Source organism: Balaenoptera borealis (assembly GCF_965194805.1).
Source record: "Balaenoptera borealis genome assembly, chromosome: 7".
Lineage (NCBI taxonomy): Eukaryota > Metazoa > Chordata > Mammalia > Artiodactyla > Balaenopteridae > Balaenoptera > Balaenoptera borealis.
In genome coordinates this window covers 101,749,719-101,774,027 of record NC_138864.1, presented here as the reverse complement: position 1 = coordinate 101,774,027, position 24,309 = coordinate 101,749,719, and the positions used below count along the sequence as shown (strand labels likewise).

Sequence of the window (24,309 nt, the reverse complement as noted above, 5' to 3'; positions counted from 1 at the left end):
AAAGGCAATAAGTAGGTACCTATCAATAGCTATTTTAATTTTTTTAATTTTTTTTTAAATTGTTTCATTTTTAAAATTTTTATTTATTTATTTATGGCTGTGTTGGGTCTTCGTTTCTGTGCGAGGGCTTTCTCTAGTTGCGGCAAGTGGGGACCACTCTTCATCGCGGTGTGTGGGCCTCTCACTGTCGCGGCCTCTCTTGTTGCGGAGCACAGGCTGCAGACATGCAGGCTCAGTAATTGTGGCTCACGGGCCCAGCTGCTCCACGGCATGTGGGATCTTCCCAGACCAGGGCTTGAACCCGTGTCCCCTGCATTGGCAGGCAGATTCTCAACCACTGCGCCACCAGGGAAGCCCTCAATAGCTATTTTAAATGTCAGTGGACTAAGTACTCCAATCAAAAGACATAGGGTGGCTCTTTGGATAATACAAGAGACTCACTTCAGAGCTGAAGACACGCAGACAGAAAGTGAGGGAACAGAAAGAGATATTTCATGCAAATGGAAACAAAATGGGGGTAGCAATAGTCATATCAGACAAAATAGACTTTAAAACAAAGTCTTTAACAAACCACAAAGAAGGGCATTATAAAATGATAAAGTGATCGACACGAGGAGAATATTACTCTCATTAACATATATGCACCCAATACAGGAGCACCTAAACATACAAAGCAAATACTAACACATAAAGGGAGACATTGACAGTAATACAATAGTGATAAGGGATTTTAACACCCCACTGACATCAATGGACAGATCATCCAGACAGAAAATAAGGCAACAGTGGTTTTAAATGACACAATAAACCAGTTGGATATAGTAGATATTTACAGGACATTACATCCAAAAACAGAGTACACATTCTTTTCAAATGCACATGGAACATTCTCCAGGATAGATCATATGCTAGGCCACAAAACAAGTCTAAACAAATTTGAGAGGATGGAAATTATATCAAGCACTTTTTTGAACCACAATGGTATGAAACTAGAAGTCAATTATAGAAAACAAATGAGAAAAGAACAAAGACGTGCAGACTTAAACAACATGTTATTAAAAAACAATGGATTGGACTTCCCCGGTGGTGCAGTGGTTAAGAATCCACCTGCCAGTGCAGGGGACATGGGTTTGATCCCTGGTCCGGGAAGATCCCACATGCTGTGAAGCAACTAAGCCTGTGTGCCAAACTACTGAGCCTGCACTCTAGAGCCTGCGTGCTGCAACTACTAAGCCTGCGTGCTGCAACTGTTGAAGCCCACGCGCCTAGAGCCTGTGCTCAGCAACAAGAGAAGCCACTGCAGTGAGAAGCCTGCGCGCCACAACAAACAGTAGCCCCTGCTCACCGCAACTAGAGAAAGCCTGCACACATCAACAAAGGACCCAATGCAGCCAAAAAAAAAAAAAAAAAAGGTCAATGAAGAACTCAAAGAAGAAATCATATGTGAAATCTAAAAAATAAAACAAATGGGTATAGCAAAACAGAAACAAACTCATAGGAAACAAACCAGTGGTTACCAGCAATGAGAGGGAAGTGGGGAGGGGCAAGATAGGGGTATGGGATTAAGAGATACAAATTACTATGTATTGATATAAAATAGATAAGAAGGATATATTATATAGCACAGGGAATTTTAGCTATTTTCTTGTAATAACTTAATGGAGTATAACCTGTAAAAATACTGAACCACTATGCTGTACACTTGAAACTAATTTAATATTGTAAATCAACCATACTTCAATAAACAAAAAGAACTGTACATCATAAAGCGTGTACTTTAATGTATGCAGATTAACACAGATGAACTTAGTTGTATTACAAGGTACAACATAACTGCACTGAAAGGAGTGGTGAGAAATGTACACCTAAGCAATATAAGAGAAAAACAGTAACCTGCAAACACTACCTTAACCAAGTAATGAAGATGAACACTGCCATTGATGCCACATAGCTATCATGTACTCCTGATACGATGTTATGAGAACGGCACATTTCACCTCTATGATACTCTTTCTGAAAACCCCAACTTAAAGCCAGTTTAATTATGATGAAAATATCAGACAAAACCAGACTGGGGGACACTGTACAGGATAATTGGCTAGTATTTTTCTAGTCTGTCTAGGTATAAAAACAAGACTGAGAAACTGTCACACACAGATCAGAAGAGACTAAGGAGATATGACAACTAAATGCGATGTGGTGTCTTGGATTGGGTCTTGGAATAGAAAAAGAACATTGATGGAAAAACCCATGGAATCCAAATAGAGTCTGAGGTTTAGTTAAGAGTAATGTAACAATGTATGTTTCATGGTTTTCGCAGAAGTACCATGGTATCATATGTTAATCATGGGGGAAACTCTGAGAGGTATACAGGAACTTTCAATAATATTTTTGTAACTTTTCTGTAAATTTTTAAAATTATTCCAGAATGTAAAGCTTAGTTTTAAAAAGATTTGTAATAAAGAAGGCTTTTCAGCATTTTTTTTTCAAAATGCTTCAGCTTATATTTTCTAAGAGACAAACATTTTCTTACCTGAATTCCATTATTGCACCTAGGAAATTTAATATTGATGAATATTAGTATGTGATATATAGTCAACATTCAGAGTCCCATAGTTATCCTAGCATGTCTGTAAAAGCTGGACTTCCCCATCCCCCAATCCAGAATACAATTCAGGATCATATATTGGGTGGGCGGGGTTGGGGGGGTTGTCTATGATGATGACATTTTTAACGAGTTTAATTTTGTAGAATGTTTTCCCTTCTGGGTTTGTCTTACTGTTTTTTCATGATTGGATTCAGCTAAACATTTTTGGGAAGAACCCTACATAGGTGATGTTTTGTGATTCCCGTAGCATCGTATTGGGAGTCATATAGTAGTAGATTTTCCTGGTATTAGTGAAGTTAATTAAGCTTGATACCATCAGTCTTTGTTTTCTGGAGCTGGAGATGTTGATCGACTCAGCTTGTGCTCTCCCTATCCCAGGCCTGTAATCAGCACTGGTTCTTTTTAGTGATAATGGAATTTAGAAATCAACATTCTGTGTATCATCACTTATGGTTAAGGAATATATACTTTTTAAAAATCATGAGTTTACAGGTTCCCTGCAGCATCAATATGTTTACTTATTTTCTGTCTTGTAATACATACAAAATTGTTCCAGAAATACTGTACCAGTACCATAACCAACAAAGAACTTACCAAGTAATGGTCAGTATTTCTTTGTAGTTCTTTTTGTCCTTAGAATGTATCTCAGTAAGGATGTATGTGTGATTACTTCATTTAAAAGTAACCTAGTACAATAGAAGATAAAGCTTCTTATTTATATTCTAACTGGTAAAAATCACTGAAGATACTACAGGTTCATTCATTATGGAGATTTCCTTCAACAGGTCTGTCATAATAATTCTCATCCAAGCAGCTCACTGAAGGATTTATTAGATCAGTTTTGCCATACTAAGTAAGGTTAACTCCACTGACTTTTTATTAAGCGTGATCTGGAGGCATTTACTCTCTGGATCTCTGACCCCTTGTCTGAAATACAAACTGTGTTGTCATTTCTAGTTCTCCTTTTCTATCATCATATTGATTTACTGGTTGCTTTACTGCTTACTATTCACATATCCCATTTAATCCTCTTTGAAGGTGACAGTAACAGTCCGTATTTCGTTAAAGAGTGAGAAGCAGAGGTTAAGACCACTCAGTTAGCAACTGCGAGAGTCCTGATCTGAACTTCAGTTTTCTGACCCCAAAGTCTATGCCCTAAAACAATCATTAAATACTGCGTTTCATAGGATGAGGTAATGTGACTGTTTTACAAATCATGGTGTTGGTGTGGACCAATTTAATTTCATGACTTAAAGCAGGAGCTGAATATTATTTAAGCTAAAGCCAATTCATGCATAGTCATTTTATATCATTTTTATACAGTGATTTGAATCTTATTAGGGTACTGTCTGGCTGCTTTTATTACTTTCATTTGTGATGGTGCGTCTCAACTGGATGTTCACATAAGAACTACTTCGGGGAGTGTTTGAAAAGACTCAAGGTCTGGGCTCACACTTTTAGTTGGTTTAGGGTGAGCCCAGGAAAGAGAATTTCAAGCACTTCTCAGGAGCTGATAATGTGCATACAGGGCTGAGAGGCACTGGCACAAATAGTATCGCTGATACTAAGGTGCAGCCAGGGTTGAGAACTAGTAACACATAAAAAAAAAATCTATTGTAGCACATAGTTTTGTGAAATGATAGCTCAAATTTAAATAGGCATTAGGCAGTTAAAGGTTATGTTCTTTGGCAAATGCTTGGCATGCAGATTTTGTTTGTAGATGGCAGATGCAAATACCTATTTAGGGAAACGGGGGTGGCATATGGAGATTTTTCATCCAAGTTGGTGGCCAGCCCTCCACTGGGTGCTAAGGGAATACCTCGAGACAGAACAGGGAATTTTTCTTATTATGGGTATGTCCTAGCAGGTAAATAGTAGACCAGTTAAGCACCCAAACTTATACAGATCATCATAATCAATTGTCCCCGCAAAAATTTAAAAGCAGGGCTTTTGTAACATAGCCATATAAGAATCTAAATGATCCCACAAGACATCTATTTGTGAGCAATGCAGTTTCCATTGAGTCTTTCAGGATGAATTAATGTACTCCTGGGTACTATTTAACCTGCCAAATGGTGTTCTTGAGTCCAAAATGGATTTTTTTTTTTTCTCTGCATTGGGTCTTCGTTGCTGCGTGCAGGATTTCTCTAGTTGCGGCGAGTGGGGGCTACTCTTCGTTGCGATGCGCCAGCTCCTCATTGCGGTGGCTTCTCTTGTTGCAGAGCACGGGCTCTAGGAGCGCAGGCTTCAGTAGTTGTGGCACGCGGGCTCAGTAGTTGTGGCTTGTGGGCTCTAGAGCTCAGGTTCAGTAGTTGTGGTGCATGGGCTTAGTTGCTTCGCGGCGTGTGGGATCTTCCTGGACCAGGGCTCGAACCCGTGTCCCCTACATTGGCAGGCGGAGTCTTAACCACTGTGCCACCAGGGAAGTCCCCAAAATGGATTTTTGAAGTTTCTACCCAAATAACTTTTTAGTTTTAGAGTGTTGCTGTAAAGACATTCTTTCTGACAGTTGTTAGAAAAAGAACCTATTGTCTATTCATACACTCTAAGTTTGTGGCCTTGGTACTACACCATCAGTCTACACAGGAGGGTGCTGGTTCTTTGGCCTCCCTGAGGTTGGAGAAGTGTATAAATCAGAATCTATTTTCCTTTATGGTGCAGTGGAGCTAGAACGTTATCCTTTTTTCTCATTTGATTAAATAATATTTCAATATCTGTACTTCTAGTAAACATTTCTTAATATGGAGATGTTCATAGCTAATAATTCAGAGTGACAATCATTATGCATGTTTTACAAATGTAAATATTGATATTATATGGAAATTTCAGGTGCATTTTCAATACTAAGATAAATTAACCTTGCTCAATAGATGATTCCATTAAAATGTACTATTATCTTTCAAGCATCTTGGTTAGGACCTATAGAGTTTAAAACATGTCTCTAATTGCCTGGTTTACAGGCAGTCATCACAGAACTTATTTCAACATACAGAGTAATAGATCAGGAATAGACTACAGATGTTTTATTGACTAACAATTCTGACTTTTCACAAATAATTATATAGTTAAATGCCTACAAATCACTTTAGGCCTTCCCTTCACTCAGACAAAATTTATATTTGAGGATTAAACTTTCCAGCGTTATATAAATTTGATTCATCTACATATGAATCAAAAAAGCATTAGAGAAACTGCTAGTGAAATCATAATCATAGGCATTTTACTTCAATTTGAAAGCAAAATTTAATGTCCAATTTCATTGAAAGAGCCGGTACTCAATGACTGCTATTTTAGCCAGCAAATTAATATCATTTGCTGCAAAATGGAATGGAAATTCATTTGCATTTCATATATGTCTAATTCACCTCCTCAAACAGAGTAGACTTTTATTTTTGTAGTTCTCACAAGTGGTATACCTTTTCTGAAACTAAAAATCACAGAAAAGCTCTCCTTCCTCCTTTAGTCCTGTCATGTAGCCATTTGTCACAAGCCTTTGTTGTCATATCTCAGAAGCCATTCCAGTGACAAGAAAGGGACCACAGACAGGTGAAGGGCCAGAGATCATTCCTATATGGTGCAAAGTCTTTCTAGATATATTTTCTAGCAGCAGTTGATTACGTCTGGGTCATTAATTACATGCTGTGAAGTGTTAGAAGAGAGGACTTACCATCCTGAGTCTGACTTGGAAAGGAGACTTTGATAACGTGCATTACTTGTTCCTTAGTGAGTCTCCCTCAGACCTTCTCGGAGGAGTTGGCTGGCATCCTCACTGTAGAGGTAGAGGAAAGCATTTTCTTACATTCTCACCACTAAAAGAGCAAGTTATAAATAGGCATCCTCCATGATGGGTCCATGTGGGTGATTATAGTAGCAGAAGTTGACATTTCAGTTTCCTCAGAAAAACAGAGGGCTGCCTCGGTCCCAGATAGAACGATTATTCAATGTACACACTGTACCAATTCCTTATTTGTAATAGGTGTGTAGTGTTACTTCATTATGGTTTTAATTTATACTTCCGTAACAGCTAGTACTAATCATGTTAACATCTTTTTGCATGCTTACTTTTCATTTGTACCTCTTCTCTGATGAAGAATCTGTTCAGAAATTTTTCCAGTTTTTAATTGGGTTACTTGTTTTCTTATTCTTAAGTTTGGAAAGACCATAATATATTGTTTACACATCTTTTATCAGGTTTATGATTTGTAAATATTTTTCTCCCAGAATTTGGCTTGTCTTTTCATTCTGTTAACAGTGTGTTTCAAAGAGCAGAAGTTTTTAATTTTGATGAAGTCCAATTTTTTTTCTTTTATGGCTTGTACTTTTGGTGCCATATGTAAGAAATCTGCATTGAATATGTAGATCAGTTTGGGAGTTGATCAACAAAGTTGAGTTTTCCGATCCATGAACACAGTATATCCCTCCATTTATTTAGGTCTTATTTCATTCCCCATAGTGATGTCTTAATAGTTTTCAGTGATCAGGTCTTGCATTTCTTTTGCCAGATATCACTGAGTATTTCATATTTTTGTTGCTATTTTAAATGGCATCATTTTGTTAGTTTTAATTTTTTTAATTTAGATATTGTTAGTATATTGAAATGTAAATTGACTTTTCTATATTGATTTAACATCCTGCAACCTTGATAAACTCACTTACTAGTTCTACTGGTATCTTGGTAGATTGTTTGTTTTTCCATAGACAATATTGTTGTCTACAAATAAAGACAATTTTACTTCTTCTTTCCAATCTAGATGTTTTTATTTATTTATTTTGGTTGTCTTATTGTACTTATTAGAATGTCCAATACAGTGTTGAATAGATGAAAGTGGACATCCTAGTCTTATTCTTGATCTTAAGGAAGAAACATTGTCTTTGAAAATTAAGTATAACATTAGTTGTAGGTTTTTGGTAGATCCCCTTCATCAAATTGATAAAGTTCCTTCTGCTGATTTTTATTTAATCTATTTTGGCTCTAATCTTTATTGTTTCTTCTATTTACTTTGAGTTTAATTCATGATACTTTTTCTATTAAAGCTGAAGCCAATGATTTGAGAAAAATCTGTTTTTTCTAATATAGACATTTAGTGCTCTAAGTGCCACCCTCCCTAAATATTGCCTTAGTGGCATCCCACAGATTTTTTATATTTTTTTCTCATTTTCATCCTGTTCAAAATACTCTCTAAGTTTTATTTTGATTTCTTTGACCCATGGGTTATTAAAATTGTGTTAGTTTCCACATATGTGAGAGCTTTTTTGGAGTTCTCTATGTTATGAATTTCTAATTGCAGTCTATTGGGCTTAGAGAATATACTTTATATGACTTGGATCCTTTTTAAATTTATTGAGGCTTAGTTTATAGCCTATAATAGGGTCTATCCTGTGAATGTTCCACATTCACAGTTTAAAAGACTGCATATTCTTTCATTCAGTAGAGTTTTATACATGTCAGATAGTTCAAGTTACTGTTATTTCCATATCCTTACTGATTTTTGTATCTACTTTCTAAAAAGCAATTTTTGAGAGACTGGTATTAACCTGAGTATAATAATGGATCTATTCTATCATTTTTTGCTGCTTGTATTTTGAAGTTATGTTATTAGGTACACAAATATTTAGGATTCCTATTTCCTCTTCATTAATTGACCACTTTGTCACTATGAAATAACTTCCTTACCCCTGGTAATATACTTTGGTTTAAAATCTTCTTTGTCTTAGCTATCCCAGCTTTCTTTTAATTAGTGTTAGCGTATTATATCTTTTTACATCCTGTAATCTATTTGTTTCATTACATTTAAAATATGTTGATTGAAGCAGCATATGATTGGGTCTTTATTTTTTTATTCAATCTGACAATCTCTGCCTTTCAACCAGTATTTAAACTGTATTTTAATATGATTATTGATATGATTAAATATGTCATTTAGCTGTTTTTTCTGTCTTATATGTTCTTTATTTCCTTTTTCCTCCATTTTTTTCCTCTTTTAGACTAATTGAATATTTTTTATGGTTCCATTTTTTCTTCTTTGTTTGCTTATTATTGGTAACTGTTATTTTAAGTGTTGCTTATGTTTAGTCTAACTTCAAATGATATTATAACACTTCATGTGTAGTTTATGAGCCTTACAATATCATATCTCCATTTCCCATTGAAGGTAAGGCATAGGACATATTATTTCAGCAATAGCACCTGTCTAAGAGTTTCTGACATGCAATACATGTCCAGTTATTGTTGGAAGGATGAATGAACAAATGAACAATCTCCTGAAGTTTCAGTTTCATTTCTCCTTTGCAGAGTTATAGTAGACAGTAGAATGAGTCACTTTTGTTTGAACACCTGAGCTCCCTAACCAAGTGATAAGCTGAAACAGCAATTGTGGAATGATACATGGTTTGGATCCTATAGCAAGAATGAGGTTCTAGGATGTTCAGCCCATCTCCTAGTTATAATATATAGAAGAAGCAGGTTGGAACATCCTGACATCCATTACTAACTTCTTCTTTTAGTTACTGCATTAAGAAGTCCCTGTGCATCTGGGAGCTATACAAAGCCTCTTAGGAATATCCACCTTTATTGTCTCTAGCACTGATACTGAAAAGCTAAGTACCTTTATTCCCTGCTAGTTTTTATTTTATGTATTGTATGAGTCAAAAATAAATTCTTTAGGTCAAAGGTCCAACATTCAGATTAGTTGGTTGTTGAGCATCACAAACTGAAAAGTTTGAAACCTGCTTCCATAAGACGTTGATTCTGGTCTTGGCTCTGCCGTAATAGCCAAGAGGGCATGAACAAGTCACTGAACCTCTCTCCCTTGACCTTTATTCCCCACTACTTCCATCTTATCATATTTCTCTAAATTCATTCAGTTCTTTGGAGCATGTGAAAATGTAACACCAGGAATTCTTAACCTCCTACTCTCCTATCTTCCTTTTCTATTCTTTAAAGGACTTCTGACTAGTTTGTATACATACAGAATGACAAATTGGGAAGGTTTTCATGAATCTTATCATTTTGGCAAATGGTTAGATTGTAATTATTAGACCTTGCTTTGATTTCTTATTCAAATGAAGAATAATAATTCACGTTCACTCTTCAGGGTGGCAGTTGGTTTTTAATAAAAATACCAACACTTATCTGTAAATTAGTCAATTCCCAAACACTTTGCTATAATTGTCTTCGGTTTAAGGATTGCAGCTGAAGTAATCCAAGTTTAGGCATTAACATAACTTCCTCCTTTCCATCCTACCATCCTATGTATGGATTGACAGAAATAAAATTGATTTGGCTCTAAGAGTTCTTATAGTACTTAATAACCAAAGAGTGAGAACAAAGCTAAATTAGTTATTATAATGTATGTGAAATTATGAAGGGAATGTGTTGTGGAGGGTATGTAAAATTGAAAGTGTCTATTGTTATCTTGAAGTAATTTCCCTTAGGTATTCATTTAACTTCAGTGTCAAGTTATTTACACAACAAGAGCAGTGCCTATCTATTAAGGGTGATGTGAGAATTAGTTTAAATTTCACAAAGCACTTTGAGGCACTGAGTTGAAAAGTCCTTTATAAATGCCAGGCATTATTATAACCAGACTAGTAAAAAGAAACACGATAAAGCTACTCATGCAGTGTCCTCTAATAGAAACTTTATTGGTAAGGAAATATAAAGGTTACTGCTATTCATAATTTATGGCTGAGGGGAATAGATCAAGAATAATAATGCTTTCCTGTCTAGATAAGTCTTAAAGACACAGATGTAGCTGTGATGGAATATATTGCTCCACTCAAGGAGAAGTATGAAATCGAGAACTTACAAGCAATAAAAGTGATATATGAAGATTAGTAAAGGCCAGTATCTTTAATTGAGCCATGAAAAATATCTTGACAAATTTGACTATGTCTTTCAAAGTCTTTCTTGAAGACTGAAATAGAAGATGTAATCCTTGATCATTTGGGTATATGGAACTTGAAATTTGTTAGAAATATATGCATGATGGTCTTCATTCTAGTAGCCAAAATAATCTGTCTCATTATGAATCCTTTTCAATTTTTTCTTTTGTTTTATGGTAAGGAAAATGAAAACTTTAAGTTAACTAACACTAGGTGAGAGAGTTTTTTCAAAAGATTTCATACAAGCAGAATACCTCAGGAAAGTGACAGAAATAATCACACCCAAAAACATCTTAAAGTAATCAGAGATAATGATAGAAATCTGTCTGTAAAAATCTTTGAATCACACAGGTAGCAGAAGAAATTTTTTAAAAGGTAAATTTAGTGTTTTTGTAATCAAATCGCAGCTTTTATTGGCTGTGTATTGGTTTCCTATTGCAACTTTAACAAATTACCGAAAACTTAGTGGCTCAAAACAACACAAAGTTATTATCTTACAGTTGTGCCGGTCAGAAGTCCACAGCGAATCTTGGTGGGCTCAAATTAAGGTGTTGGCAGGGTTGTGTTCCTTTCCAGAAGACCTAAAAGGGAGAATGCAGGTTGTTTTTTTTTACCTTTTCCAGCTTCTGGAGGCTGCCTGTGTTTGGCTCATGCATGGTCCTCTTCCATTTCCAAAGCCAGCAATGGCTGGTCCAGTGTTTCTCACATCACTTTGCTTCGTCACTCCTCTGCCTTCCTCTTCCACCTCCGAGAACCCTTGTGATTGCACTGGGCCCACCTGGATAATCTCCCTTTCTTAAGGCCCACTAATTAGTGACCTTAATTCCATCAGCTACCTTAGTTCCCCTTTGCCAGGTAAGTAACATAGTCACAGGTTCTGGGGATTCGGACTTGGCATTTTTGGGGAGACTAATTATTCCACCCGTTACAGTCCAGAAGTGGAAAGATGAGAGTTTCAGAAATTTTTAGAGACTGGCAAGTAAATGGCGTACCAATTCTGGCCTTTGCTACTGTCATTTTCTGTTAGCAAGTTTTGGCGGTACTTTAGTTGGCAAGCCTTTTTCTCTTTTCACCTCAATGAAGTTATCAATTTTCGGTTTGCATTTTTATTTCTAATTTCTCTAAGCATCCACCCATCTATCCAACAAACACTTGGTAAGTGTCTAGTTTAGGATGTGAAGCAACATGTATGGACCTAGACCATATTATGCTTAGTGAAATAAGTCAGACAGAAAAAGAAAAATACTATATGATATCACTTGTATGTGGAATCTAAAAGAATAATGCAAATTAATGTATATGCAAAACAGAAACTGGCTTACAGATGTAGAAAACAAACCAGTGTTTGCCAAAGGGGAGAGGGGAGGAGGGAGGGACAAATTATGGGTATGGGATTAAGATACAACTATTATATATAAAATAGATAAGCAACAAGGATATACTGTATAGCACAGGGAATTATAGCCATTATCTTATAATAACCTATAATAGAATATAATCTGCAAAAATACTGAATCACTATGCTGTACATCTGAACCTAACACAATATTGTAAATCAACTATACTTCAATTTCAAAAACAAAAGAATGGCTTAATTAGATACTGGCTTAAATTACAGTAGCAGCCACAGGTGAATTACTCTAGGTATCACTATGAGCCCTTGCCCTCAAGGAGCATACTCTGCTAAATGCATTCCATGAGCCCCTTCATACCGTGGTTCATTATTAAGTAGTGATGCAAGAAAAGATTTAGGAAGAATTTATACACCTTGATGTTTGTTTTTCATGCTCTCTCCATCCCCCATCATGCAAATAACAAAGCTTATTACCTCTATTTTTTTAACAAGCTAATGCCAAGAAAAAATATATAGATATCAGATAATACTTTCCTTTTTCTTCTTTTACTCATTTTTTTAAAGGCTTTTCTTATTTAAAAAAACAAAAAAAAGTATTATACAGAAGGAAGGAAATGTGTAATTTTCTGTCAGGCCATCGGCACATTTTTAAGGGGTTGGGAGTTTGATCAGTTCTGTATTGTAAATTCTAGGATTCTTTCCAGCTTTGAAAATAAAGGGAACTGGATTTAGCCTACAGACAATAAGGTTCACAGAAGACTTAATGCTAATCTTTCAGTATACAGGAGAGCCTTGTGTTGGTGAAAGTGAGCAGGTGTTCTTTGTTTCAACCAAGTAGGACAGGAAGCAATGACATTAAAGGAGAAATAATTTAGGCTAAGAAACCTCAGGTGTATTAAAACACTGGAAAATGTTACTAAGAAGGATGTATTGTAGATTTCTCTCAGAAAAGTCATCCAGTTCGTCTTCTCCATACAGTGAAAATACAGGGCTCTGACATTGGAGAAAATACATGCTAGTTATTAACATGTGCTAAATAAAAATTTATTGAAATGAAGTAAATTCAGTTGCTCCTTTCACTGTACATACTTTCTCAAGGTTCTAAGCTCTCAAGAAGGTACTTAAAAGGTTCACAAGGCATAGTTGTCATGAATCTTTGCTAAACTGTAAAATTTGTCAGTTGAAAGAGAAAGATCGAAAAATGTCAACTGAACCCCAAAAGTCAAGGTTTCTCATAGAGATAGCTCTAGTTATCTGGAGTGATGATCCCTTGGACATTTCCTTAAAATACCCTATGCCTCAAGGACATCTGATTGTTAACCAAAAAAAAAAAAAAAATTTTTTTTAAGTCACAAATTGAAACATTCCAGCTAAAAGCATTTTCAGTCCCTTCTTACTCTGTTTTAAAGATGTATTTCTAAGGCCATTTCATTTCTTAATTGGATGTTAAGACACTTGACTACACATGACTCCTCTCCAGAATGTATAGAGCTGGATAGACAGGGATTATCCTTTACACAAGAGTATGACGTTTTGATTATGTCATTCTCTGGTTTAGAAGCATCTTTCGATTACACGTTATGGGATAACATACAAACTCCTTAGCAAAACCTATGCTTTTACAATCTATCCCCATTCTTCCTTTCTGATCTCACCTATCAGCACAACCTTCCCATTTCCTTACCCTCTTCAGTCTACGTGGCCATATCCTTACCACCCACCCCACCCCCGCCTTTGTACACAATCTCCCTTCCAGCCAAAACGATCTTGCTTATCTCGCCCCATCTTGTTCACTTAAGAATTAAGTGATGTCTTCCCCCATTCCTCTCACAGACTTTATCCCTCAAGCCATTATAGTCTGGCCTCACCTAAACTTTCTCTTGCTGAGATCTCTAGTGACCTCTCTGTTGTTAAACCAAACAGTAGCCTTTCCTTCCTTACCGTGCTTGACCTCTTGAGTGTCATTTGGCACTGACGGCCACTTCCTAGTCCCCGAAATACTCTCTGCCTTGAATGTAGTGCATCCCATCCTTCTCGTTTTTCTTCTGTCTCCTTGGCCTCTGGTCTTGATTATAGAGTTCTCTTCCTTTTCTTAACCCTTAAAAGTTACTGTTCCACAGGGCTCTCCCCTTACCTTTTGATAAGGTAGAGAATTGACATGGCAGAAAATGTCATGAACATTTGTATTGGTTGAAGTTCCTTTGGTGGCAAGCAGTGGAAACTGACTGAGGATAGGTCCCTGGGAACAAAGAGCTGACCAGTCACCCTTGGGGAAGGGCTTGAGAAGCAAAGGTAGTGGTAAGAATGTCAGCATCGGGATTGTGTGCCTACTTTCTAAGGGTGGGTCAGTTCCAATGGCCTCATGTCTTTATCAGTCCCTTCCCTGTGTCTTTTATTGTGTCTTGTATATTGTATCTTATAATATCTTATAAATCTTATGTGTTCTTTTAGACTCCAAAATGAAGCAGTGATTCCTCTATGAAGTCTGTCCTGATTCCTTTAAGAATTGTTGATTGCACCTATGTTTGAGCTAGATTCATACCAAAAATGTAGCTCTATTATTTTACTCAAAGACCATAGTGCAATTGCTGCAGTCATGTGGTCTTTTTTTTTCTTCCTCTGGACTAAGAGAGATTTATGGGACAAGGCAGTGAATTCTTTACCTCACCCCAGAGCCTACCTAGCTCCCTCTCAGTTCTTCTAGATTGTTCCAGTTTTTAGGTTTTTAGTTTTGAAACAGTTTAGAAATTTAGAAAGTCGTGAATTCATAGGCCACAAAGTTCAAATAATGTAGTATATGTACAGATGCACATGGCTTGGCTTTAATTAATGTATATTAATAGAAGAAAAATAATGTAAGGGTGTCAGTTTGTACAAGTATATTTTAAGAGAACGATCCTTCTGAACCCCATATTACTCTAGATATTATGTACATATGTATTTTTACACTTCATTTTAAGTTTTTTCTTCCTCTGTATTAAATCTGACAGAATTTTAAACAAAGCCTGAAAAAAACATTTTGTGTTTTCCATTACACTTTAGCAAAGATGGAAAGTAATGTTGACATTTTATTATGAAGAAGATACATTGGCTTTATATTTAAGATAAATCATAAAATGTGTTGTGTTATGCTAAATGACAAGGCATTTAAAGTGTTGGTGACCAAAATAAACTAAAAGACTAGAAGAAGCAGAAATACGTGTAGAAAAGTTAAGAAATGAATAGCAAAGAACAAGCTACTTTGCTAAATTCTGTAAGAAGCTAACTATTTTGTGCAGAGCTATGATTTAACTTATGTGTGAACCTAAAATACAAGAAGAATCCTTAGCAAGTTATGTCTCTTAAGTATTCTAATTATTGTACCATCAACATCAGACATCCCTCTCTGAACGTGAACTAAGTCCTGTTGAAGTAGAACTGTTTATCTGCTTATTGTGAAAGAAAAGTCTTCAAGCACTTACTACCTGTGCAAGTCTTATGCAGCAAAACCCTGTGTTCATGTACTAGTTGGTATACTACTAAATGCTGTAACAAATGACAACATTTCAGTAATTTAAAACGATAGTGCCTGTATAACAGTTTATTATGGGTGTTCCTGATAGATGGGTAGATTTCCTCCGTGTGGTGATTCAGGGCTCTGGTTTCTTCCCTCTTATGGCTCTCTCATTTTCTAGATCATTGGAGTCCTCTCCATTTGGCTAGCAGATGAGTGAAGAAGACATACCTTCTTCACTTCTGTATCTTAATCATCATTCCCCAAAACGATTTACCACTCTTCTTCATATTCCATTAGCTACAACTTTCATATGCCCCTACTTAGATGCCAGGGGAGCTAGAAAATATGGCTGGCTAGCTGCTTCTTGGCACCAGTTCTATACTAGGGAAAGCATGAATCCTGGTGAACAGTTAGATGATCTGCCATAGCTCATCCCTATAGCCAAGGTAACAACAATTCTCTTACCCTTCCAACTACCCATAGAATGCATTTACTTCAAGGGAAACAACCCAAAGCTTCATCCTGTCCTTACTTCCAGTTCAAAGTCCAGCATCTCAATCAGGTCCAGCTGTGGCTCTTTGCATCCTGGTGCCCAATGAACTAGGGTTCGTGTTAGCCGCCTGCTGTTCCATCTCCCTTCCCCACCCTGCTCAAGCACAAGTCCAACATATAGCAGTGGAGCAGGGGGCAGGAAAGCTACAATGAAGCTTCCCATTCGAAAAAAGGTGAAGTGGGAAATACAGAGCAATACGTGTCCGGTGAGAACAGTGAGATGCTGGCGTGGCAGGCACTGTGAAGGCACCCTGCCTGACAGTGTTCAGGGTCTCTTGATTAGACCCTTATTATGCATCTGAAAAGAATTGTTTTGTCCTTTATTCTCCCTGGCCCTTTGGGCTCTACACATTTGGGTGCTTCTTCCTTGTCTGTTACCATCCATGGCTGAATCATGGAAAGGGGTGTGATCACTTTCTGCTTGTACAATTTGGGAAGCTGGTAACAATTTAACAGAGTTTCTTCACCAGTACCATTTTTAGAAGTAATAGATTTCATATCTCTGGGCCTTCATTTGTTACATGTGGCAGTGTTTATGCCTTTATTAGAGTCTGTCCAGAAAAACAGAAAATTCCAGGTCATTCAAATGGAGGAAATTTAGCACGGGGAGTTAGCTACATATGTGATAGAACAGAGAAGCCAAACAAACGATGGTGAATAAAGCCAGAGACTAACAATATTGGAAAACTGCTGCACACCCTAGGGATAGAAGGGCAAGAGAAAGAAGTGATATTACCAGATATTATCTGAGTTTTTAGCTTTGATAAGAAGAAACTATCAGCTCCTTATGGAGTCATCCATATTCTTTCATCTTTCTGTGTCCCCACATAGTAAGCACTCAAATGTTTAATTGAACAGAGATAAGCAGTAAATCCTTCCACCGACTTCAGTTAGAGGTACCCATCAGAAAATTAAAATGTGGCAGAAATGATGGTGTTCAGTACTGAGATGATCCTTAACTGGGGATAAACTGCAATTAGTTATTTTGGGACCTTTTTCAGTAACCCATTATTGGCATTTAGAGAATGAGAAATTATCGAAAGTTTTAATTTAAATATTCTCTTACTGTATATGACATTTAGAGTTTGGAACAATACCAATTTTCATATGAACATAGAAAGAAGAATTAAAAAGGAATAAAGTCTGTAGGTGGTTCGTGCCAAATTTTTTTAAAAAGGATGGGGTAGGGAGAAATAGAAAAAGCATTTCAGACTTGCTGGGAAATAGCAGTAAGAGCTACAGAGGATGTATAGCTCTGTCTTAGTCTTTGACTCTTCTTGTGGAATCACCTTCTGAGTTGAAAATGATATACCTTTGTCTGCTGGTTTGAGCCAGAAATTACTAACTTATTTTCCTTTACTATTGTTTAAGAAAGAATCTGTAAAATATTCCATTGGCTATTTCCGCAGTCAAAAAGAACTTTCTAGAATCTGATCATAATTTTTGAAAATATCACAAATGCCGTTTAATCTGCTCTTGGCTGAGCCTTTATATGCTTAAGTGTGTAGATATGCTGGACTGAACCTGGCTATGGATAGGTTTGAGAAAAGTCTCTAAATAGTAGATATATTTAACAACTTGGAAGTTGAGCCTATGACTATGTTGTTTTTCCTAGAGAGAGAAAGAGCCTTGCCTGAAGATTTCTTCGTGCATATTTTCACTTATACATGGAAATGAAGATTTTTTTTTTTTTTGACGGAGCATGTCAAATTCAGTTGCCATGATGTGCTTTGAAAACGTTTAATCATACCTGAGCATGTTTATAGTTCTTTCATTTTCTTAGAAACTTAAAACTTTTTTACTTTTCACGTTGCTTTAAAATAAGAAATGGCTTAAAATATGATGTACTGCATTTCATATCTTCATTTTATCCTTCAGAATATAGTGCTCCCATTTAAAAATATTCATTAAGGCTTGAATATAGGCTGTGTCTAAGTAGTGTCATGACTGACTAAAAGGGGAAAATACTTTTTTTTTTAAATCTACATGGTACGTAACATCTGAAGAGTAAGCTTTTCTTTCCTGGGTTGGCTCTGTGGAATGTGAGATTGTGAAATAACGACTTGATAATTTAGCAGTTTTATTAAAAGTAATTACTTTATTTCAGTCATCATAATATCATCTTTATAGTTTTGGAAACATGTAGTCAGGAAAAAAATCCTTCTCTGATATTGATCTAGAGCAGAAAATGTGCGACGATCAGTCTCTTCCATCTCTAATTGAGTTGATTTCCTTTAACACTGCTTTGCAATGAAAATATTAAAACATGAGGTATAATTTTGCTGCTTCAAATAATTGGTTTTGCTTTTTGAGCATGCTATTTGTAATTTCAAAGAATATTTCTTTCTGAACTTCTTTGCTCTGAGGAGTTTAGAGTGATCTTGAAATTATAGGTGTCTATTAAGTATTTTTCAACTGTCAATTCAACTGTAGCCACCGTGCTATTAATTCATTATGAAGTGACACAGGAAGAAAACTCGTTATGTGATAATATGAAAACACATATTTGTCAAAAAATAAATAAATAAACCAGTCTGTATTGAAAACCCATCTGCTGTGGTGGGAGTGAAATGGTTTATTAGACACATTTGGGCATGACACCACCTTTTCAAACAGGAAAATGTATAGAAAAGATTTCAGTTCTACTCCTTAGACATTCTGTATTATGCACCTAAATGTGTTATTTTTGTCCCTTACAGGTGATATTATACCCAACTTCTAATAGCTCCAAGTCAGCTGAGTTGCACCGAATGATCGTTCCAAAAAATAGCCAGGACTCTGACTTAAAAATCAAATTGGCAGTGCGAATGGATAAACCACCACATATGAAACATAGTGGGTGAGTGTACTTGAAGATGTTTTTCTCCTGAATTATTGGATTTCATTGTATCACTTTTGTCATTTTACTGAGAGCCAATATATCAGACATTCACATGGAGTTTTTCCTGCCAAATTACATTAATAGGTTAACTTAATTTTTTAAATCTGTAGACATCTTTATAGCTGAATACATGGGTATTTAGTTAATATAACTGATTGCATGCTAACACACTATAGGTACTTGATTGTGTTGGTATTGCACATCACTTATATTGATAAAGAACAGTGATGTATGGAGATAATGTGTAAGATATATTTCAAAATACAATAGTAGTTGAAACAAGCCTAGAATTCAGATCCCCAGAAATAGTTAAACCTACATAGACAACATTAAAGTTTAATGGTGGTCCAGATATAACCCAGGAGGCTGTACAAGTTTTGACGGGAGGGGCGTGAGTGTTCATTCCAATATGTGAGTGAGAAACTAGATCAATACCGGAGGAAACTGATGTTGGTGGATAACCAGAAGTGCAGGGACTGGCCCCTGGGGATTGCTGTGGGTCAGAGTCAACTTCCATCTCCGAGATTCTTTTTCCCTTGTAGCTGATGAGGAAACAGGTCTGAACTCTTGAATCCAATTCAATGGGTTTTTTAAAACCCAGGTCTTTCTCAGATTAATACCTTAGGACTTGCTACAGCCAAATTCTAGCATAGGGATGTTAGCCACTAGGAAAGAATGTGAAGACTTTTCTTACTAAGGAGAGAAGCAGTTGCTAAAGTGTCTCATCCCAAGTTTAGCAGCAAATCTAACAGTCTGTGCACATTCCTGTACAGAGGGGCGTCTCTGCTGGCTTTGGAGCTGAGTCACTAGCACTGTGGCAGAGTTAACCGGTAAGTCCACAAGATAAGGATTCTTTAGATGACTGTTAGGGAAAACAAAGTTAGGCTCTGAACAGGAGGCAGCCCAGATGTATCTCCTACAGCTGGGATGTGACTCTGAGGACCATATTGCTTCCTTGGTTTGGGTGGGCAGTGTGTATGCAGTGTCAGAACTAGTCTCACTCGGGGGAAGAAGACCTCAGCGGGTGGGCTCTTAGAAAGGGAACAATAATGTAGGTATCCCACAGTGTGGCATCTTTAATGTAGTAATGCAGAGTCTAACTGTGACTCATGATGCAGATGGAGTTCCCGGGATTTAATACGTAGAGTTCTTTCTTCCCCCCTCCATCTACCTCCTCACTGTTGACTTATGCAGCAGACATGGATTGAGCACTTCCTCTGTGCCAACCAGAGCAAGCCTCAGTGAGATACCATCCCAGGCCTGAAGGAACTGGCTAGCCGGGGATTCAGGCTTGTATACAAATAATGATAATACAGAGTGATAAGCGCTACAAGAGAGGAATGGGAACGGGTGGAAATAACACCTGATTCTAGCTGGAGTCAAAGAAAGTCTCACAAGACAACTGACTTTTGAGATGAAGCTTGAGGGATGAATCCAGCAGGTGGGCAGTGGGAAGGAAGGGCAGTCCAGCCACCAGCCACATGGCACGGCGTACACATAGGCAGGAGATCTGGAAGGGCTGTTAGCCAACCATGACGATTTTGGTATAGCTGGAGAGTGCTTTAAGACTAGAGAGAGGGCTACTGCTCTAAAGTGCTTAGAGACTAGTAGAAACTAGAGGGAGATAAAAAGGAACATGTTATGTTCCAAACATTGTAGTTATTTCCCCACTCTTTTGAACTCAGTCTCTTGATGAATAGCACAGCAGGAAATGGGAACCTATGCACTGTAACGCCAAGATGGCCCCTGATTTGCACATGGGCAGCGCTGTGATGAATACCCTTAGAGCCTTCAGATTGACCCAAGAACCGGGATTGAATATGGAGTTGGGCACATAGCAAGTTCTGAAGCCTTCAGCTCCCGTGGAAAGAAAGCTCTGCTCTAATCCTTGGCATTTTCTTGCTCTAAAATGCTCCAGGGCAAGTGGTACAATCCAGCTGCTTTCTAAGACTTGATTTTTTTTTTTTTTTTTGCTTTTTTTAATCACTCCTTTGCAACGAAGGAGAATTGGTTTGTATCACACCTCAGAGACCTTTGACTAAATTAGGACCCCCAGAATGGTTCTGGAGTTGACTTCTGCCCAAGACTATGGGTGAAAGAGATGACTAAAGAGAATATATCATAGTCTCTGAATTTAATCTGTAAAGCTCAAGAGCTATCGTGACCTGCCTTTACGAAGATACTAGCAGGCATTGCCAGACATTTGGGTAACTGCAGTTTATGGTATGTAAAAGGAAGAAATTCTAGAGTTGAAAATACCTGTGATGTTGTTCTGCTGGTTGGTGTGTTATGGAGCATAATTAAGAATATCATATTTCCTAATAGTTATTCAAAAAAAGCTATGTAAGACCATTACTGAGTGTAATAATAATGATCAACCAGAATTTCAACATTGCTATAATAGCAATTTATCACTTTGGGCAGAGACCACAAGCACCTGTCTAGGTTTCTCAGTGCCTGTGTGGTAACAGTTTTAAATATTTTGAATATCACCCCTGTGTTTAGATGTATATGGGAAAACATGACTTGACACACACATGACTATCCTAACCTTATACATCATTTTCTGTGGTGCTTCATAGATGGATTTTACTGAACTTAATTACGTTTAAGAAGAGAAGGTCAACTAACCTTTTTCTTCCAAGTGCTCTGTCATATGCCAAAGCAGTGATATAATAGAATTAGTAGATTAATAGCATTTTGCTTTCAGGCTGGATTATATTTTGTTAATAATTCATCCTATAATGAATGATTAACAGATGAATAATGAATAATTGAAAACGAGACAGTTAAAAAATTAATTTACCTTTAAAATATGGCAGACTCCTTTTATGGATAGAGTTGTCAAATGGATTAAACAATAAATTGGAGGGTTATGGATTTTTGTCCTCAGAGCACTTTTCAGAGCTAGAAATCCTTCGGGACTTTAGTCATAAAAAAAACCTATTCTCTGTTTTAATAATGTGGGCAACAAGTATATCTCTCTTATGTGAACTATTTTAACATGTATTCTCCTTTATTCATTTATTATGTGTATATGGCCCCTATATTATCTCTAAGTAAATATTTTTATTAATGTTATCTGTATTTTTGTGTGTTCCTGATTACACCGTAGGTTTCTTAGACCTGTTTAAACCCCTAGTACCTCCCACCATGTGTAAACAAGGATAGATATTAATATAAATAAAGACGAAATTGGTAATAGTGTGCTCCTTAGAGTTTTAAGGAAAAAGTAATGACAGTAACATGCATTCCTATAAATTGAAGAACCTTAAAGGTTTAGAGAGATTTATAGGGGATAGGGTATAATTTAATGTAAAAAAATACCTAAAATAAATGAAGTAAATGGTGTTTGAACCTCAATTGTTGCATTTTAAAATGACCTTTTTTGAACCAGAAGGAAAAATATAACCAATCTAAAGCTCATGCTTCTGGTAATTAATCAGTCCATGACTATACGTTATAGATTTTTAATAGGACTGACTACATGCAAATGAAAATAGATATTTAATTTGGATAACATAAGCATAATGACGACTCATTCATTCAAAGCCAAACTAAACATTACTGTGTGGCATCTAGCTAGTAAAAATTTGGGTTCATTTGTTCTTTGGGGGTATGTCATATAAACTAATTACATAAACTCTTATATAAATCTGTTAAATGAATTTCCAGCTAGGTTTTGAGTGGTTAAATAATTCACATTCAGCTTTAGAATTTATTTTCCTTCTTTCCTGGGTGACTGGAAGACAGAAGTGTTCGTGAACAAATGGACTATCCTTTAGCATAGCCTAGTGGCTGAGAGGCAGTATTAACTTAAATCTCAGAACTACTATCGTCGTTTTTATTAAATCATGTTTTCCTAATTCAAAATGTTATTTTCTCAGCCAAAAGAAAGGCAAAATAAAATGGGGCTAATAAAGCAAATGACTATTATGACAAATCTACAACTGAAAAGGAGAAAGAAGAAAATTCAGTTGTCACAAATATGTAGAAGCGTTATGACCGGGATCTACCTAGTCTGCATGAAGCTGATTACTTTTATAGTTAAAAGAAAGAAAGAAAAAGAAAACTTCATGAATATATAACTATAGAAGAACTATTTCACAGTTAAAATCAGTAAGATAAAATTTTAGCCAAATCACTACCATATAAATCTCGTAATTCTCTGTGTGTAAAGTCATGCTTGGCAGTTTGAACATTTATTGAATGAATAGATGTTTTGAAATACTTTGAGAGTATCATATATAAAACTCCTTAATTTACATCATAAAGGTAGAAAAGGCCCTGTGCCCGTTGCTTGCTGCAGGGGCAAGACAGCATGTGAGCTTCCAGCAGGAAGAACAGGATAAGCCCCAAGCTGGCTGCATTATTAGTTTCGTGCGCTTCCCTCTAGAGAGGACCGGCCAGGCATCCAGGGTCTGCTGTCTGCTGTGTGATGCCTACGGAAACTTTCAGTCATACTCTTCATGTTCAAGTGTGGCATTTGCTCCTAAAGTGAAATGACTGCACTCTAATAAAGTTGCATTATTTTGTTTATGACTTAGGGTTTATTATCTTCAAGTAGTTTAGGGGACAGTCTGAAGACCAAAAGGAGGAAAATCTTATTTTTGTCAAAGTGGCACTTACTTAGAGGGTCTGGACCTGCCAAAAAAAAAAAAACAAGTCTGTTTTTTTTCCCAAGGAAAATTGATTCCTCATTTTAAATCGACCTTTTAGCATGACTTTTCTGCATGTCCTTATCTAAAATAACCATGTTTTGACATCTCTGCATTCCCAATTTATTACCTCATTCTGACTTACCCCAGTTTCATAGAAATCCCACTCCTTGTAGCCTTGCCAAAACTTCTGACAAAGTGTTTGCTAGTTTCTTAATAAATGATTGATTCTTTTTCTGACTACAGTTTTCAGGAGAGAAGTCTGTCTGTGGTACTTTATAAACATTGATTTAGTCATTGTAGAATGATAAAAATTTTCCAAATACCTTAATACTCATGTCATTTTATATATACTAATATAAATCATTAAGAGTTATGGTTTTCATTTTAATTAACTAGTGATTAATAAATTATATTATAATGTTAGAAACATTTTCAAACATAGCTTTAGTAATTATTAAACTAAATGTTTTAACTTGTTATACTTCTTTGCAAAACTTCTCTGATTTCTCCTGTGACAGATTAGTTTGTCTGTAACTTTAAGCTCAAACTGTGGCTTTCTGTTCAACACAGGATTTTTCTCTAGGAGGCTAACATCTTAACATATGTTATTTTCTTCTACTTTTTATGCATCAAATAACTATTCTCTTGCTTTTAGACACCCTTCAGTATCACATTTGGGCGTCTTAAACAAAGGTACTTTAGGTCAGATAATTAAGGGTGGCAGATGAGTTCCTTTTTTCTTTATTTTCTTTCAGAAACCACAGACCATATTCTTTGGTTATCTTAATTAATTTGGAGCACTTTTCAAAAAAAGTATCGTGAAAACTATTTAGGAATACTATAAAATTTTATGAACAGTTAATGCACATAATT

General features: G+C 36.3%; 1 protein-coding gene across 22 annotated transcripts in view; it reads left to right on the top strand.

Moving 5' to 3' along the window:
• The window catches only part of CADPS2 (calcium dependent secretion activator 2), a 549,410-nt gene that overhangs the window by 288,434 nt on the left and 236,667 nt on the right, over positions 1-24,309 (top strand). For all 22 annotated transcript variants that reach the window (XM_082399988.1, XM_082399986.1, XM_082399984.1 and 19 more), the window contains one exon: positions 18,594-18,733. In XM_082399988.1, the coding sequence (XP_082256114.1) occupies positions 18,594-18,733 (140 nt within the window). The remainder of the gene's footprint in view (positions 1-18,593; positions 18,734-24,309) is intronic.